The sequence below is a fragment of the Lates calcarifer genome, linkage group LG8 (assembly GCF_001640805.2).
Source record: "Lates calcarifer isolate ASB-BC8 linkage group LG8, TLL_Latcal_v3, whole genome shotgun sequence".
NCBI lineage: Eukaryota > Metazoa > Chordata > Actinopteri > Centropomidae > Lates > Lates calcarifer.
The window spans coordinates 8,220,034-8,239,760 of NC_066840.1; the positions used below are offsets into that span (position 1 = coordinate 8,220,034).

A 19,727-nucleotide genomic window follows, 5' to 3' on the forward strand; every position below is an offset into this window, starting at 1 on the left:
GAAATGAATGACATTATTAGTTATGCAAGATGAAACAAATGGGATTTTGCTGGAAGGATATTTGTCATGGATGTTAGGGAGACCCCCCCCCCCCCCCCCTTTCACACACACACACACACACACACACACACACACACCCCTTACAATTCAGCTTGTTTTATGAACTGGATGGATGGGTGTGCATGCGCTCCAGTCACGAGCAAAGGAAAGGGAAATCGTTGTAAATCCCATTCAGTGCCTTGTGCATCCTTTGGACAAAACGAAGGAGGAAAAAATACGTTTTTTTTTCCTCCTTCTTTTCCTGAGCATTTCGACTCCGTCCTCCCTGTGTTCAGAGTGTACAGACTAGGCATCGATTGACCGACATTCACCTGAGTTTTTCCCCCCCACCGTTCGCGGACATTCATTCAAACCGCCTCCTCACTACACTCCGCCGGAGTTCAAACTTACCAAGTTTTTCTTTTATTATTCTTTTTCTTATCAGAAACACCGCTCAAGCTTTTTTTTGCACTTCTGGACCGGAGATCTGGAGATGAAGACAGATTTTACGTTTTTCTGTCGGACTTGGATTGGAATAGCGTACGCCTCAGGTGAGGAGACTTTTTACAGAGAGTCTGAAAGTTTTGAGCGCACTACTTGTTTTTCCTTTTTTATGGAGAGAGAGGTCGATCTGAGTGTTTACACTGACTTTAAGTAAATAATTGATACGGGGCTGATTGAGCTTTTATTTTTAGAGGCTCAAAGTTTTACTCATGTTAAGCTGAGGGGTTTAAATGAAGCTTGATGGATCCTGAACTTAGACTTTTCTGGATATTCTTGTTTTAACATAATGTTTTATTAATCCTAATGTGTGTATTTGTGGATATTTCCAAGGTATTTCATATTTAATCAAACACATGATTACACTTTATCCTACTTTGAATCTCCTCTGTTTGCAGTCACAAACATGATGTTAAGTTTTTTGAAGTTAAACCCTCCTTTTATTGCCCACAAATGACTGAAAGTTTGGGAACCGAATTAATAAGTCTCCACAGAAGTCTACATGCAGATAGGCACTAGGGGGAGGCATGCTGTTGTTGTGTTTGATGAAGATGCAGCTGTTAATTGATAAACTTAACTCAGGAGGAAAAAACAAAAAACAAACAGATTTTCTTAAGTTGAATCTGAGTGCCTTTACATTACAGTGTCCGTAGGCCTATGTAGGTCACAATTTTGGAGGCAGAGTGGGAGGAGAGCTGACTCATCTAGACTGGACATGTGGAGGGGAGGGGTGGTGGTGGTGGTGGTGTGTGTGTGTGTGTGTCAGATCCCTTCAGATTTCTCAGAGTGGACTTCTCATGTCATTTTATTTTTTGTAAAAGCAAAGTGTAAGGTGAGGGAATGCCACTTGCATCCAGTACAAACCAACTTGTTTCAAGAATTTCTGGGTCACTCTCAGGCTGATCTGCCTCCAAATGTGCTTTTAGTCACTCATGGGTCCAGAAAATTCATGAAATGAGTACACCTAATACTACAGACTAAAATACATTGTTTTCATTGCACTATTTTCTGTCAAATACTTGAGAGAGGGCCCTTTATCTGATTCACTATCTGGAAGTACGGCTGAGGTCGTTTGCAGTCTCGCCCAGTGACTGAATGTGTGTATGTTTGAGTTGTTCATCACTGATTGGTGTTGAACAGCTGTTCGTAAAGAAACAGGGAATACTTTCGAGAGCAGCAGTCACCATATGGCTACCCAAATCATAATTTCGGGGTGGAGGGATACGGCTCTCGTTCCTTTCATAAATATCGCTGAGCTGTGCTGGGTGGGTCACATACATTTGGAGGAACAGATAAACTGTGGCTCAGTTTTTTTTTTTCTCTCAGAGAGGAGTGAGGACTAATGGCATCAGAAAATCCATTTCAGGGGAATCTCTGCCCTCCGTAACAGAAAACATTATTGAGCCCCTGAGTTGATAGGTTTTATAATGCGTGGCAAATTGTGGCATTTTGTGAATCTGAGGACTCTGTCCTCCTTTCACCTGGCCATATGTTCTTTTGAGGCTCTATCCAGACTTTTACAGAACCAAAACAAAGACAAAACTCATGAGAAATACACACGAGAAAGACTCATTTGCAGGCCTGTTCCTTAAAACCTTACGGGGCCCCCACCTTTCTCTGTTGATGCTGAAAACATGAAGCAGAGGCACAACATCCTCAAGGCAGAAAGAACCACTAGCTTCATATCAGAGGGGCACATTTTTCAATTACAGCCTCACAGTATGTACCTGAGAGAGTGAGTGCCACATTAAGGTAGGGAGGTGAGAGAAAGAGGCCATGTTCTGGCTGTGCATTGCAGCTGTATGTGTGTGTGTGTCTGTGTGTGTGTATAACAAGTTATCTTGTTATAAAAGATAAAACACTTTATCCTCAAAATAATAACTAAATTCTCTGATTTGTCTTCAGCCCAAAGGGTTCCTAACACCCCGCCCCTCAAACAAAATCCAAATGTGTGATATTAAAAAGACAACTTTGAGTTGGTGACTGATGCAACTGTGACGAGAGCGCTGACTTCCCCACTATCAAAGGGGAAGATCGAAGGAACAGTGGATTGTAGACCTGCCAGACCCAGAAGTCACTGTCGTTGAGGGGGGCAGCGGGGGTTATATAATTGCACAGCAGCTGCATTTATGGAGCTTCATGATTTCACCCCGAGCCATTTTCTACCATCTTCCTGTCACGCTCCGTCTCTGGTTTGAATTATGGTGGTTCCAAAACATTTATTACACGGCTACAGAACTTCTGCCTTATTTGAAAAAGACATCTTGGTGCAGCTTCACCGGTGTAGGATACTGTTGAAATGAATAGTGAATCACTGATTGATTTGTCTCCTCTTAATTTCCTTGTTTTTGTTGAATCATAATTAGATGTTAAAACCCCTCCCAGTCAAACAGAGACCACATATGAAGGCAGTGAGTCTTTCTCTTTTCTAAAGCTGAGCTCTAGAGCCGAATGATCTTTGGCTTTCTCTGGGTCTTGGGTACATAATGTTGATATTGCTTTTAGCAGAGTGTTTTCTGTACGCATACCTCTGCTTGATCAGATCATCCCAGAAATCTGACTCTCAACTTTGGCTATTATTCTTGTCGTGCACTTATAGAGGTAGAGTTGTTTTAGCCAACAATAGCCCCCTATTCTCCGCACTGATCTCAGGATTCAACCTCAGGACTCCGAGGAGCCGACCCTCGGTGCCTGTCCTTGAGTATCTTGTTCTATCAGCTGGATGAGAGAGGAATGCTGCTGCTGCCGCTGCTCCATGTGGGAATCTCTCCGTAGTAAAGTCCAAATAAATAGGGAGTCCAGTGCCTCACTCATCACTGACATGGAGTAGTGATGCCCCTTGGGTATTCAGATGTCTGGTCACTCACTTTCTCATCATGCAAAAGTACCAACACCACAAATAAAGCAAGAGCTGAGAGATAAGCTCTTTCAACAGCAGGAATCTGCAGCAGAAGCCAAATATGTGTCTAAGTTGGTGTTAGACAGTTGATGAGAACCATCTGTGCTACTTTTTTTTAAGGATTTCTGACCACTCCCATTTTTTCTGTGCCCAGTGTTTAGCCACACCTGCAGCATGGCCCTATGGATGGCAGTGTCAATCGGTTGGTCTGCCATTTTGGTCGACTGAAACTACTGGATGGATTGCACAGACTGTATATAGATAGCCATTAAATGTTATACATATTCATGATCCTAAGGGGGTTGAATCCACTACTTTTGTGATCCCTAGAGTGTTTCTATACATTTTCAGCCTTTGGTTAAGTAGCTTGACAGCCATCAGTGGATATTCTGCCACGAATTGTCCAGCCATTCAAGTCTCTGCCAGGATGAATTATAAAAACCTTGGCCACGTAATTTTTCCTCTGCTCCCACGATAAGGTCAACATTTGTTTTATGTTTTGGTTTAGGCTACATATATTCTCAGAGAGCTGCTATAGTTTGGCTGTAGACTTTTAATCTTGTTTGATTAATCCTGCAGCATCTCATTTTTTATGTATTTTTTCAACCTTCCAGACAGCCCTCATTTTCTTTCATTTCTGTGAGAGATGAAAATCAACCCACTTGTAGACTCTTGAAACTTTCCCAAATTGCTTAATTCATCAGTTTTACCATGTGTCATTGTGAGCACACTATCATGCTTACATCAATATCTGGCTCAGACTGCCTCTATCAGCTGGAATTTGCAAGAAAAGAACTAGCTTGTACAACATGTTGACTCATTTGAAGGCAAAAGTGTTTATAGCTGTTATGAATAACCATACTTATCAAAGAGGAGGAGAAGGAGATGTAATTCATTTAAATATGGAGATAAAGATGCATACTTTCAGTCTCTCCTTTACGGTGTTCAAAGCATTGAATCATAGCATCATACAAAAATAGTTGGGCAAAGAATGAAAAAAACAGAGCCCAGAAAGATGTTCAAACCTTGGTTCCTTTCTCACCTCTGGCTCTCACAGCTGGCCGATCAAAGGTTTCGGAAAATTACAGAAATTGCCGGACACAACCCCCGCAGTTCCGATGTTATAAAAGTGTGTGTTGGGGGGGGGGTCCAAAGCTGTTTGTCCATCCGACCAACAGTCCTGATGAAGCACACTGGCAGCTTTAGTCTTGTAATGATGGAACTCTCTAAATGGTCCTCTCATTACTTGACCCACACCCACAAAGGACAATTAGGTGTTTGTACAATTATTGCCCCCTCATCATGGCACGGAACAGCTTTGCAGTCCTTCAGAATCTATAGGACTCTTTCACTTTTAAAGTCTGACTTGCCTGTTAAAGAATGTGTTATACAAAGAAAGAAAGACTTTTTAAAGGTGTCCATTAAGAATCATCCCTTTCATGGTTATTTTCAGTGTTCTTACGGAGCTATTGAAATGTTAGCCACAGCAGGCTTCAGGCTTTTCGCTCTAATAATGTACATTTTTTCTTAATGTTCTTAAATCACTCTCCCACACTTGGAATAATTACCACGCAGAGGAGGTTTAACCTATTGATTTTCTTTTTTTCTCTCTTTTTTTCCCTGTCCTTTCCATCAAGTTCACACAAGCCTGAGTTTCATATTCCAGTCAGCCAAAGTTAAAATTAATCTTAGTGATGTTGCGCTCACCGAGTATTTGAACTATAACCCTCTGAGCGTATTAACCCACCCGTGATGGGGTAAGAGTGTGCACAATTAAACACGCAAGTGCTTTTACCTAAAAGATGGAATAAATTATACATCACTTGTCATTAATTGAGACACAAAATCATTTTTCTGTTCAGCTTAAATCTTGCCGAGCTACTGTTTCATTTTGGAGATGGGTTCATCATGACATTAGATAATCCTGGATAATTATGGGTTTTGAATTCACAGTTAGAACTACTTACCTCTGTGTTATCTGTTGACATGTTAATGCAAGGCAATTTACATGAGATTCAGCAGATGTAAAAGTGAAAAGATATTTGTTTTAAGTGGTGTTGTCAGACACTGAAGGGAAATTACATTGTGGTATCTTTTGCCTTTATTGGTTGTCCACATGTTCTGAAGGCAGAAACTGGATCCTGGGACACGGTGGCTGTTACGAGGATATTACAACACACCGAAGAGCTTGTGTTGCTTAGGAACAAGCATCATTTAGAGCACTTATCAGATAAACGGGAGCCACCATCGCTATTATGTTCAAATTACCGCTCAGTCTCAGGCAGCCCTGTGTTAGAAGTCCATGTGGAATTTCATTGGTCACTCATACCTATTGCCTTGCCATTGGAGGTCGCTTGAGGTTCATGGGAAAGAGTCCATTGGCAAAGCCTGAGGAAATTGCCAGCTTCCCTCCCTTTAGGCATTCAGCACCATAATTGTTGACCCGGCACTCCACACTTTGACCTTGTTTTCTACAGCAGCTGCCTCAGTAATTTAGCACACTGGGGCATCTGACATGGCAGCAGAGACTTGTTTATGACCCCAATCTCCAAGAATTAGGTAACAAGCACAGTAATGGGGCTGCTCAGAGTTTGGCCCCTTAACAGTCACAGCGTGAGTTTTAGGAGTGTGCAACCCATCACAGCAGGCCTGGACTGTGCTGAGTTTTGGCACTTGCAAGTACTCAGAAAAGATGTTTTAGATGTTTCTCAACAGAAATGTCATCAGCAGGAGCACAGCTAGGACAAAGCGTTTACCAGAATATGCTTGGTTCCTTTCTCAGCAGGGGAAACCATTTCTCAGTGATAAAAATGATGACATGCAAGAAACGGCTCGGCCACAGAGGAAGAGCTTGAGTTGTCCGGTGTGCCTGTGAGGCAGGTACAGGAAGATTTAGTCAGGGACAGAGGTTTTAAACATAGGAAGCAGGCCCAGATGGCTTGTTGCCGCATCCTTAATTTTGCACCCCTCCTCTGGCAGGATGTTGGAAAGGCCTAACTCCTCCACTAGTGGAGAGGACAGGGATGTCACCCTCCTCCATAGTAACAATGAAATCAAAGCTGAGGCTGCCAGTCAGTCCGTCGCCTGGCTGTGGCCCGGCCTTGTCTCCAGATGACAGAGGAAGCAGACTTTATTTCTTTCAGACAGCAAGAGAGAGAGAGGGAGTATGTTGTAGCCTGGGGCTAGCTGACTCCACATCCAGAAAGCAGGTCTGGTCCGTGGCCTGCCTGGCCTCCTGTCCCTTGCCGGACATACAGGGTGTTTCTATTTCAGAGCGCCCTGACCTTGGCCCTTTACCAGATACTGTGTCACTGAAATAACTGTATGGCTTTACTGTCACCTTCACCTTATCTTACAACTCTTTGACCTTAAAAACCTACACAAAAAAGAGTAGTTCAGATCCAGTTATTACATTTACCATCTCATTCAAGTCTGTTTAACCCTTCGAATGTCAGCTGAAGAGAAGCCACAGCTGTATAGAGGGCAAAATTAAAATAACTTTCCAAGCATTTCGCTCATTTATACAATATATAACCACACAGCAACAGCGCAAGAACCTAATTACAGTTTCTATATCTGTGAAATCCTTTGTATTTTTGAACGACTCCCACGCCGCATCATTTCTTCCAAACCGAGACTCTGAAAAAAGCTTTATTTGTTTACACAAGGTTCCTCTTTTCCTGTTCCTGTCACATGACTGATCAGAGACAAAACTACAGAGGAGCGAGGAAACACTAACGGCAACATCTCCTTCACCGTCCATGAAAAAGGGAAGTGGGAGAAGCGTGAACATAATAAAGAAAACAGGAAATTTGCTCGCAATGAAAAACCTTTCACACGAGCTTCAATGTGCCCCGTGTTGCACCCGCGGAGAGGAGCTCTCGTCTTTGCGTGCACCTTTGATGCTCTCCTGCCTGCCTTGTATCTATCTGCTTGTCAGAGAAGCTTTACATTTTTAACTGGCTTAGAGTGCCTTATGGCAGCTAGACGTCTTCCGTTGTGTGTGTGGCATGTGTATATGATTTATCTAAAGTCACAGGTGTCCTCCATAGGCTGGTATGGAGTCAGACACCGACTGTGACAAAGCTGCCAGTATGAGCCATGAGGAGAGTTCAGCAAGGAGTAAGATGAACACACATGCAATGCAGAGACATTTCAATGGGCAAAACATCCACTGTGTGCGCTACTGCACTCCCACTTGCTTGAGTAATTCTACATTTCATTTTGCCTTAACCCCCCACAAAACAAGCACATAATGCATTTGAATTGAAACTATCACTGCCTGTGCGACTCTACAGAGCTACTTTTGGTTGGAAATTTTCATTAATTCCTGTTGACAGCATGAGGCATAAGCATAAGGCCGCGCTGGATTGGTGTTGTTTTAAAAATTCAAACGCTGCCTGTACATACATACATCTAGCCATCAGTAGGGGCAGCAGGAGTGGAAACAAGTGATTTGAGATGCACATTTTGTTTGATTTATGTATTTCTACTGCAGTTTTTTAAGGAGTGGGCCGCAATATATTTTGCAGTTGCAGTTTGCATGTTTTATTACTTTGTAGGTGGTTTGCCTTATTTCGATAGGGTACAGCAGAGAATCAGACAGGAAATGTGAGGGCAGAGAAGGACTGGATGATGTGCAAAAGAGGTCCCCTGGCTCTGGGTTCAAACGGGGGAAGTTGCGGTTTCATGGTGTGCTCTTCATCGTGCGTATGATTTTTTTAGTTTTAAAAACCTAAGCATGATCTTGCAAGCTTGAAAATGTCCAAAATAAATTGGTATTACATTTTTAAGTGTTAAAAATTTCACATTTATAGCATATTTCACAGCACTAAATTGTTTTAAAAATCTCGGATGCAGCAGTTCTGTGCACCTCTTGGTATTCTGATCCTTCAAACCTAAGCGAGGAGGTGCTGAAGACGTTCCTCGGGCATGCTGTTTACACATTTCAATTGACAAGCAGCCAGTCGCACATCTTCCCTCTCTGTCAGCCAGGTATGCGGAGCCAACACATCAAAGTGCAGCCTGATACACATGCTGAGTGAACAGGCACTATTGTCCTTGAAAAATTCAGACTTCTGGGGCTTAGCTCACATATATACATTGTACATCTGGCACTTCCATCATGATGGAGGCATGCAGCACAGCGAAGGCAAAGAGACCAGCTGCATGAAGCCATATGTCTAATGTAGTCATTTCTTTATAGTCACATGCTTAGCATGTCTGAGAACAGGACGGAACAAACTGTTTTCACTGCCCCATTCTTATCAGATTTCACCTACCGATGCATTTATCACTTCCTCTTGCTCTTTTATTGCTGTTTTTAGTAATATCAGCCTGAAAAGTTGTTTTAGGCCACTCAAACCCTCATGTTTGCTTGGCACATCCAGCTGGAGCTGGTGTAGGATACACACATCACTCTCACAGTGAGAATGGGTTTTCACAACAACAGAGAAATCAAGTTTCTCAAGAGCAACAGCAAGGGTTTTTTTTTTTCTTACAAGGACATGTTCATTGAGTCGTTTCTCTGAGCCAAAGCCATGCCAAATGACTGCCAATGAAGACTTATCTTTTCTGAATCTTCAGTAATTGTTTTAGTCAGAGTTTAATTATTCTTTACAATCCCCTGTGATCAGCGTGTCAGATACTGTGAACGCAATGAGCAGAATCACAGGGTTTATAAAGTCATTCGAGTCATTGTCTTTTCAAGTGCTTGAAACGAAAAAAAAAAAACGGCTACAAGATTAACACTTTACTGTCAGAGACTGATCCTGCACTTTGTGTGTGTGTGTGTGTGTGTGTGTGTGTGTGTGAAGGATTTCACACATCTAAACTTGTGTGTTTATACCCTATGTAATCACATGGTAACAGAGGGAGTAAATCAACTTTGGCACTACTTTGTTTTATCTTTGTAGGTTGAAATGTGAAATGTTGCTTTTTTGTTGGTAGAAGCTAATCACCCAGAGCTGCTGCTTATCTCTACACCACCAGCTGGAATGCATGGGAAAAGAGGCGAACCGAGCTCAAATATTTTGTTGGCTCACTGCCCCGCGTTCGTATTTGTAAGGTAGTTGTCCACGAGCCAGTCGCCGCCCATTTTAAGAGTTTTTAGGCCAGGCAATCGTTCCAAGCAAATAGATGCTGATCTGTCAGATGTTGCTGGCTGCAGAAAATTATCTGCAAAAATTAGTTAATGGCCCACAACAGTAATTTTGCATGTTTTATCAAATTTCACATCACATATACTTTACATTACTCTGAACCATGTTGCATAATACCACGCTACTGTGTTTTAAATGTATTTTTCTGACTTTCCAGGCAGCAAATGACTTCCATTAATTCCTGCCAAGTTTACAAATTATTTGGCAGACTCTTTGTCACTGATATGTAATCTGTGAGCATCAACTTTGCATTAATTTTATTTAAATTATGAGTAATGCAGCAGTGCACTTTTCTTATGAATCTTCACTAATAACTGTATCACCATGCAATAATAATGTAGCGCTAACAAAAACAAGCTGCTCACTGTGATGAATTAAACAACTCAAGCAAGTTTCAAGAGCTTACTTACTGATTGATTTTCATATTTCATATGAATTGGAGAAGATATGAACCCAGTGGCTGTATGGTAGGATGGAAAAGTCCATTACACTCATATCATTTCAAAAATGGCCAGCAATAATATCAAATTGGTATAAACTGTAGGTTAGGAGCTAAAACCTAATTGGGTATCTAATAAATGAAAGAAAATGAAGTCGAAGTTTTAACACTCAACAAAACATTTTGTTTAACTTGCAGTGAACTCAGATCATTGTTGGTCCTACTTATTTTCAGGTTGAAGCTGCAGCCTTGTGTAACAACGGGGGTAACCCAGGTAACTCCTTACCCAGAGTTCACGGCTGCAGCTCTGCTTACTCACTGTCCACCCACCTAACTGCTTGTCTTCTGACTGAAGCTGCTGTTCAGGAACAAAGCTTGTACAATATATGGAGACAGTTAACCTATTTTATTTTATTTTTTTTTTAGCTTCACTATAGAATGAGTAATAAGATGAATGAGCTAACTGAGTGATAACAGTCATAACAGACTGTCATGAAATGCAGCATGAAAGGTCACAGCAGGAAAACGTGTTTATTATCATGACAAGATATGCTATCAGCCATGAACTTGCCTGAATTGATGTGTTTGGTTTTTTTGGCATTCGCTTCACATAGCTGTGCATTGGAGCAACGTGTGCTTTTAATTATGTTTGACAGAATGCAAACAATTACTAATGGGATTATATATTTTCTCAAACCATTTACATAACTGACAGGCTGACAGGCCTCCTGTATCTGGTGTCTCACAGTTTGGAAACATAGTGTGTACGTCATACAGCACATCCATATGGAAGATATTGACATCTGGCACCAAACATTTTCATCATAGTGAAACGGGGGTGGGGGTGGGGTGGGGAGACCAGCAGCTCCCGGAGCATCAAGTCACCTAGAGTATGTTAAGGCGTAGAAATGCCCTCTTCCCACCGCTCATCAATCTGAAGTGTCCAAACAGCAGAGACGTCGGTGGCTGTTTTGGCCCGCAGCCATGTGTAACCCGGCGCACATTAAGTTATGACTTTGCAGCACCTCCTTCAGCAGTTATGAGAGAGCCACTTAGGATGACAAGTGATATATAAGAGATCCAAAATCTTGACAAATAATGTGGCACACATTAGCCTCAAACTCACCCTGGAAATAGACCACGTCAGGAGTACTGAGCTCAGAGTATATTTATCATGTATTGTATCAGCTTGAACGATCTGTGAAATGTTTTTGCTTGACTTTCAAAGCACTCTTAGCTCGACTCCGTAATGTAATGCCTTCTTTGCCCTCTGGTGTGTGACACTCTTGCTTCACTGTGATAGACATATCAGTCCATCTTACTTTATGTTTGAGCATTTCAAATGGTCAATGCTAAAGTCTTGCTTTTAGAGTAAATGCTTCTCATCCATGGTTTCCCTCGCAAATACACCTCCAAACATCTTGATGTCTTGTCTCTCGGGGCATGCCAGTCAGTCGTGACATTTCAAAAAGATTCACAATTTGCTTGCTGTCTGTCAGCGTGCAATCTCTCAACAGATTGCGAGGGAAGCGTCCATCATTGAGACTAAGCAACAGTGGGGATTTAGCTCAGAGCTCATCATTCAGTCTGTACATCTGCCAGAGAGAAAAACCATGTCGCCTTACATCAGCCTGTACACTGGATTCTGGGACATTTTCCCATGATTTCCTCTGTTATTCCACTGACATATTCACTGTTGCTTATAATAAATGCTATGTGGAACTGGTGTCCTTGACTATATGTTAAAATTGAAATTCTTTCAATTAATTCTGATGGCATAACTTTTTGTTTGTGGAAAAATGGAGAAAGTCATATCTGCGGAGTTGGTGGTGCATATTGCTCTCTGTTGTCTGTTTGTTATGTGATACACTAGATCACTAGAGGGTGTCAAAGTTGGACAAAATTGAAATTCGAAATGACAAAACAAGTCATTTGTCATTGGCGTATCGGCGTTTTATGAAACGGTTCCCCTCTAGCCACAGGATGACATAATCCTTCAGTTCATGCGAAAACCATCACAAAAAAGACCAATGATCTGTCACTCATACAGTTGAGGTTTAGCTGAGTTAAAGCAGCTAAACGTACGTGGGTATGGATAGGTAAAGATCGTGGTCGTGGTTAAAAGAAACCAATATTGACTGTTGATAGAGAATGGGATGCAAACAGTGGTCACTGGAGACAAAGTCTCACACTTTCTACACCCAACCATCCACCCTGACCTCCTACTGAAGATGTTTAGTGGCCCGATAACAAAGGCACATTACTTCCAGTTTTGCCTTTCACAGCAAAAGTCGTTATTCAAACAGCCTTGGAGGCCGCTCGTCAGAAAAGTGTGAACGTATACGTTTGAACATAGAGTTTTAGTGGTGAAGGCAGTCCCCTTTAAAGCAGTACTGATTTATTTTTCTGCTTGGGGGCAATGCCAACCAGCTGAAAAACAGTACTGACATAATCACTTTATAAAGTGCTTAGTAAACCCTTGTCTATACATCCAGCAGATGCAGAGCAACATTAGCATTTATTTGGAGATGTGTTTTTCCTCACCCAACAAATGTAACGTCCGTATTTATTCACCCTTGGTTTTTTTTGGTTGCAACCCATGAAAATAATAGTTACTTCTTCAGTTGCTAAATGCTCCACTATGTAACCTAGCCTGTTTGGTGCTGAGCAGGTATTGTACAGTGGATTTATCAGAGCTTTTTTAAACGCTGATGAGAGCCGTGAGAGTGAACTAAAATGGCGGAGAAAAGTCAGAAAACCAAAACATTAAACTGACAGAAGCTAAAAAGCTTCGTCGAGCTGAGGGCAACTGTAGAGTCAAGTGATAATTCTCTGTGGGTTCAGCACTCTGAGCCACTACTTTCACAGTACACATAATCATTTAATCTATTTTCAGTATAAAAATATTAATTAGCGCAGCTTTAATGTTGTCAGTATAGAAAAATGTCTTTCCATTATACACCTTCCTCTCACACCTAGGTTGTACATCATTTGAATGTCATACTTTAAGATCACAGACTTATGCTCTCTGTCTATAGCATGAGTGGAACATCGTGGTCTGCTGTCCACTGGGAAGGTGTGGGAGGTCCAGCGTCAATCTGTCTGCTTTCCTTCAAGACTGAACCAGGACTTAACAGGAGATAAACTCTCACGTTCTCCCTCCCTTAGCATGTGTGAGGGAAAACTGTCATTCCTAAAATAGTGAAAATGTGAGTTGTTGTGACAAGAAAATAGCTCTTGTGGGAAGGGGAGGGGCAGGCCGTGTTGGACCCTGAGCATGTTTGTCAGACACATCCCACTGTTTGTCTTCACAGCATTTCAGGTGTGAGGAAGAGTGGACAAAGCTGTGTTGTGTTGGTGGGGTGGTGGGGTGGTGATGGGACTGAAGCTGATGGCGGGTTCACATCTGAGCTGAGACAATATGTTGGGGAAACTTTGCTCCTCTGGGGCAGAGTTAAAGATCTCTTAAACTTTAGGGAAGGAATACCCTGCTGTGAGCCAAGCTGGGAATGATTCATGGACTGCCACCACTTCCCACTTTAACTCCTCAACGTGTTTGTTTTGTGTCAGTGTGGCAATATTAGTTGTTCTCTTCCACAGTCATTCAAGTGTTATTTTGTGGTTTGAATGTGGTCTGACATTAGCATTATATCTCTTTTAATATCCGGGCAAAGACAGAAACAGTATGTCGCTTGATGGTTTTGTTGTCTCAACTGCGAGCCCAGCAGAGATTAACAAAGATATTTGAAATGTGAATCAATATTTTATTAGTATGAAACAAAGTAAGAAGGTCAACACCAGCAATGGTAAAACACATAATAACTCAGCATTTTGGGAAATATGCTTATTTTCTTTCTGACCAAGAGTTAAACTAGAATATTGATATTGCTTAAGTAAAAGCACAAAAAATTGTTTAATCTGTTAATAAACTGGTTGTAGCTGTAACTCTAGGAAGTCACTGCACCACACCAAGAAATGTGCTAAGTATAACTAAATAAAACATACTAAATAAAACATAAACCTAATAAACTTATGTGGTGGAAAGATTCTGCCAAAATATCATTTTTATGAATTATTCCTCATTGATAGTTGAGTTTTATTGAGCCAAAAGTAAACAAATGGAATTTCATTCACAATTAAGATCAATATAGCACAATGTAATGCAGTGGAAAAGTGACCTTGAGTATTTCCATTCCACATTATAAAAAATGGTTGGCTGTACTTACCCACATCCTCATTTCTGAAAGCAAAGTGATGAGTTTCCTCTTTTGGATAGTGATTAACGTCATTCTGGGTAATGTAGGAAATCTCCAACTAAAATAGAAATACAAAACAGGTCAAAGGAAAAGTAGGTAAAACATTTTTTTTTTAAATCTTGCAGTATAAACATTTGTAATAATAACTTGTGTGTACTCTCACTTCACTCTAGTCATGGCTGAGTTAAGGGTATTTTTGATTTTTTGCCTGTTTGCAGTATTGGAAGGAACCCAAGCTGATCAGTCTCCTTCCACTGGGACCAGCTGTTTCTGTAAACATGATTAACAAAATATTTACAGAAGAATAACTTTGCTCTATTGTGCTCCCTGGGCAGCAGGATGTGTTGGAGGAATGAGGTTTGTGTACAAAAATCGCAGCTGTCCGGAGCACAGGGTTTTGATTGGCAGCAGGTCATGACTGACTGTTGTGAAATGGTTCTTGCTGCTTTTGGCTGGTGGTCTGCTGTCTAGCCTGTTGTCTGTATTACACATACTTGAAGACATGTGAGAGTCAATAATGTAAAACTGTGCATCTGCTGCGCCGCTGCACATGCCACCTGACCCCTACTTTTCTTACTTGTCTGTGGATGACAGAATATTAATATTAATTAAAGGCTTTCTTCATTCAGCTGGAAAACATACAGTGCATTAAATACTGCTCACGTATCACAATCACCTTCAAATGCTGAGTCTGATGTGAAAAATGGTCATCATTTGCTTTCATAAATGCAAAGAAAGCACCCGCACTTTCGCACACCCTCTTGGTCTGTGTGTGTTTTCATCCCTAATGATATCCAGGTGGGGTATAAGTCATGGTGACACTTATATATGATAGACCGTAGGTGTGGAGTCTGACTAAGCGCTAATAGCACCCTGAGGGGACTCTGGGATGGTAATGACATTCTAGACCGGCCATATTAACCAAGCAGAAGTCAGTGAAGTGAATGTATTAGTAATGAATCAGGGGCAAATGGCCGTTGTGGCTATTTCAGAGGAGGAGGCAGATCAGCATCGCCTCCTGAGAGAGCCGTGATTTCTTTGCCTGGGTGTTCTCAGCATGAGAGACTGATTGCCGTTACGTCTTGTAAATGTAATGAACAACGTGCTATCTGAGCTGCTGTCGCATCGCATTTCAGATTCCTGATGTGTTTCGGAGATTTGACAGCCTACCAGCAGTTCTGTCAAGACCTCTGGGTCCTGACTGACCTGTGTAACATGAATCTAACACAGTTGCCGTGTCCGCTCCCTCAGGTCTGGTGATTGGCTTTTCTATGACTCCACCCATCCTTGACAGCTCCAGTGAAGACCTAGTGATTCCAGTCCACGAAACACTCACTATTACATGCAGGTATGTGTGCGTGTGTGTGTGTGTGCTGCTTTTGTGTGGGATTGTGTACGTGCACTTGTGCATGACTTGGCCTTTGTTATCTCAGTAAGTCAGGAAATCAATATTGGTGGGAAGCAAAAACTAAAATCATAATTCTTTTTCATAATAATGACTTAATGAGATTCATAATATGTACAAGTGGCATGTAACTGGCACATTTGATCAAGTACTGTACTATATGTAAGTATTGCTATGGCTACATAACCAGTACAAGCAGCTAACAGTTGTTCACTATCTAGAGGAAATGTGGTGAGTTCATCATCAAAACAAGCAGTGGAAAGCAACACCAGTGTTTTGCTTCTAGTTGTATCACTTCTTTTCTTTTACTGAAGTCAGCATGCTAACCAGCTAGCCCTAGTAGCAGTCCCGTTTTGTATACCCCTTCGTGATAGTGAGTCATTGTAGCATCCAGTCAGACCACAGTCCAACAAGAGGGGATGAAGAAGTAGTGCTGCTCAGAGAGCATATTCTAACCTCTTGTAAATGCAAGAACAACTGAAGCTCTTGGTTAACAGCTGTTAATGCTAAAATTGGCTTTGTAGCAACAGCAAAAACTTACACATAGTAACTTTAAGTACAAATCTGAGACACTTGTATTTATACTTCTACTCCACAACAAGTAAGAGAAACATTTGACAGATAGAGTTACAGGTCATACAAATATACAAAACATAAAATATGATGCACTGTTACAAAGACTGAGGCACCAAATTGCTTATAAAATTCGAGCTGTTATTTTTCATGCAAATTGCCAAACATTTCATGGTTTCCATTTGTCACATGCGAGCATTTGCTGCTCTAAAATTACAGTACAAACAAGGACAAAACAAGCATTTTGTAAATGTCACATTGGGCCCTGGGAAATGATGTTTCTCAATATTTTCTGATAACAACCCAAACAGCTATGTGATGATCAGATTGACAGATGAAAATAATCAGTAATTGCAGCCCTACATGAAATAGTTAAAAATGCACAAAAAGCACACCCTTAAGCAACTGCAGCAGTAAAATGCTGCTTAATGTTTCAGTATTCAATCTCAGCACAAAATATAAAAGCATAACACTATCAGGGGCCATTTTTCTGCATTCAGTACTTCCCCCACCAGCCATTCAAAAAAAAATTTCAGTCCAGTTTTCACAGCATTTTGTATGCTTTGTGTTTCTGATGGATCACAGTCAAATTCATTTTGTTCATGAAACCCAAAATGACAGGTCTGACTCAGAGGGCTTTAAAATCTCCACAACATACAATATACTATATCCTTAGTCACTCGGTCTGAATAAGGGAAATGACCCACACAAAAAAATTCTGTAACAAGGAAAAAAGTGGTATTCTACATTTGCTAAACCATACAAACAGAAGGCCATGTCCTATAAGACACACAGAGACTCTTTGTTCTAAGGCAAAGCCAACACTGATATAAACCATGTCGATGTGAGATATGAATTCACTCCTAATAGCCGTCCTTTATCCTTATGAAATCTCTGCTGCGCTGTGTGCTGCCAAACTGTCACTCCATTAACCATTTTGTTTCTGCTGCACAAAAAAATTGTTGTCTTTGGAAAGCTGGTGATACTTTTGGGACTTTTCCCAAAGCAGGTCTTGAATAATTGTTTGCATGTAAACCTCACATTTTGGCCAATCCTGACACTCTCCTGGGAGAGGCAGTCAGCTTCATTTTAGTCAATTTAGTCTTTGCAGTGTACAATTTTCTCGAATCTAGATAGATAGACACTATTCACAGGGGCTGGAAAATAACCCACAGAATACTTCCATCGCCCTCAGTGATTTAGGCAGTGATTTCCAGTCATCACATTTTGGCGCTGTCTGCAAATGTGGACATTTGTAGTTGGCGGAGGCAGGTGGTGAAAGCGTAGCTATCAGTTTTCAGACTAGCCATTATGATACCACTCAATCTCGCTCATAATGCCTCCAGGTTAACATGTCCAACCCATAACTGAATTTATGTGACACAGAGCGAACAGGAATTTATAGCATCGCACACACACTTTAGCCTCAACTTTTACAGTCAAATCATGAGACTTACAAAGAGAATGTGATTAATACAGACTTGAAAAAAATGCTACCTGTGGATGATGATTTATTATGCTGATGCTCGGTCTAATGTCAAATCTGTTCCCTGTCCTTTGACTGGACGTGTCCTCAGGGGGCAGCGCACTCTGGCCTGGGCCTGGCCTGATCAGACTCTGGTGGTACAGGAGCTAATCGACCGTCAGGCCCAGCTGTCGACCCCGAGGGCCCCCGGGCAGAGGGTCGCCGTAGTCAGCGAATGTCCGGGGCAGCGTAGGAAGCAGTACTGCAAGAGGCTTGTCCTGAGTGGGGCGCAGGCCAGAGACACGGGCTACTATCGCTGCTATTACAAAGATGTCAAGGCCATCATCGACGGCACCACTGCCGTCAGCGTTTATGTCTTCGTCAGGGGTGAGCCACACACGCCTCCACACACACATAAACACTCATACACACAAATGCTGACGCAAACTCGAAATGAAAATCGAAAAAATTTATATGACTCATTCACCTCACTGCCTCAGCATAAAATATGCATCATCAAGGACTGTTTCAGTCTCTCTCTCATTTCATTTTAAAGCAATTGTCAGAGTCTGGTGCATATCAAATATGAAAAGGAAATAGTCAGTTTTGACAAAACATCTCCTTTCCAGCCATGAGTTTTCTTGTGTATTCACAAGTCATTTAATGTTGTAGTGAGTCTGCAGTCTGTGGGGCCCATTTCGCCGCCTGAACTTGCTCTGCGTTTAAATAGACTATGTTTCATCTAATGTCTGCCTGTCCTGGTCTACAGCTCTTTGGCTTGGCTATGTGAACCCTTTTAGTCTTTAGTTTCTCTTTTCCTTGGGAGGTTCACAAGAAAACCACAGCTGTCCTACTGAAACAGATCTCCTGTTTGAATATGACTTCAATATCAAAGCCGCCCCTGCATTATTAGAATTGGGAGTTGTTGACTTGGCCTCGGTAACACCCTGGAAGCTGGCGGGATTAATGTTTCGGAAATTAGAGATGCAAAGAGTTTGATAAAGGTAGGAATGAGCTGTTCATTCACTTTTCTAATTAGAGGAAGGATATGTTATTAATTTATAAATATTGAAATATGGCAGCAGCTCTCCTTTAATTCACCTTCTCATGAGGCTTTTTGTGTGATTTGTGAGAGCGTCAGATCTGATTAGAGCTGCGCAATAAAATGGGAATGTTTTCTCTCCTGGTTTCACGGCGTATCATATATTTGGATTCAGGACCACCGCTCCCACTTTCTCTATAAGATTGAGCTCACCCTTAAGGGTTGCCTCTGTCCTCTTCGCCTCGCTCCGTGTCCTGTGGGAGAGGAGTAGAGGGAGGAGTGGATAGAGAGACAGATGATTGTCATGTAGGGGAATCCTGCTGACCAGTCCACTCATGTGAAACGTCTGTTTATCCTGCCTGACAAGGTGCCAAAACAGTTTCCACAGATCTAACCAGGGGGCTGATCAGAAGCAGATGAAATCGCAGCCATAAATTAGACCCAGCGTGAGGGGAGATGAGAGGGGACGCATGTGGATTCAGTTAGACAGGCAGACGTTGACCCCGTGCACCCCCACCCCACACCCCTTCTGTGCTGCACTCAAACACACACATGAATGCTCTGTAAACGTATTGGCTTGCATACACACGCACACAGGAACATGCAAATTACACAAACACTTCCTCTGACACATATTTTCATCCTATAATCTCTCACACACACACAGGCTCGTACAGTATCCCTTGTGTTATGCAAACTCTCCTTGCCCCCAGGTGGGGACATCTCCTCCTCCAAACACCGACTGCAGTCTAATACCTACAGCGATTTATTGTGAAGAACTTAAAGTGCGGGGAGCTGTGTATTATTTCTGTTACCTGTGTGTATTTAGACCACCGCAGGGCAGAAATATAAGCCTCTCAATAGGACCCTTTGTTTGGCCTTCCAGCGGCTTGAGGTGCTGCAGAAAAAAAAAAAAAAAATAATAGAAGGCTTATTGTGACAAAAAA

General features: G+C 41.8%; 1 protein-coding gene across 1 annotated transcript in view; it reads left to right on the forward strand.

Annotated features, from left to right (window-relative positions):
* The first annotated feature begins 190 nt into the window (after window positions 1-190).
* flt4 (fms related receptor tyrosine kinase 4) overlaps window positions 191-19,727 on the forward strand; it is a 42,037-nt gene continuing 22,500 nt past the window's right edge. The window contains 3 exon segments of the mRNA XM_018675620.2: window positions 191-590; window positions 15,547-15,643; window positions 17,851-18,125. Of these exon segments, the coding sequence (XP_018531136.1) occupies window positions 533-590; window positions 15,547-15,643; window positions 17,851-18,125 (430 nt within the window). The 5' untranslated portion in view covers window positions 191-532.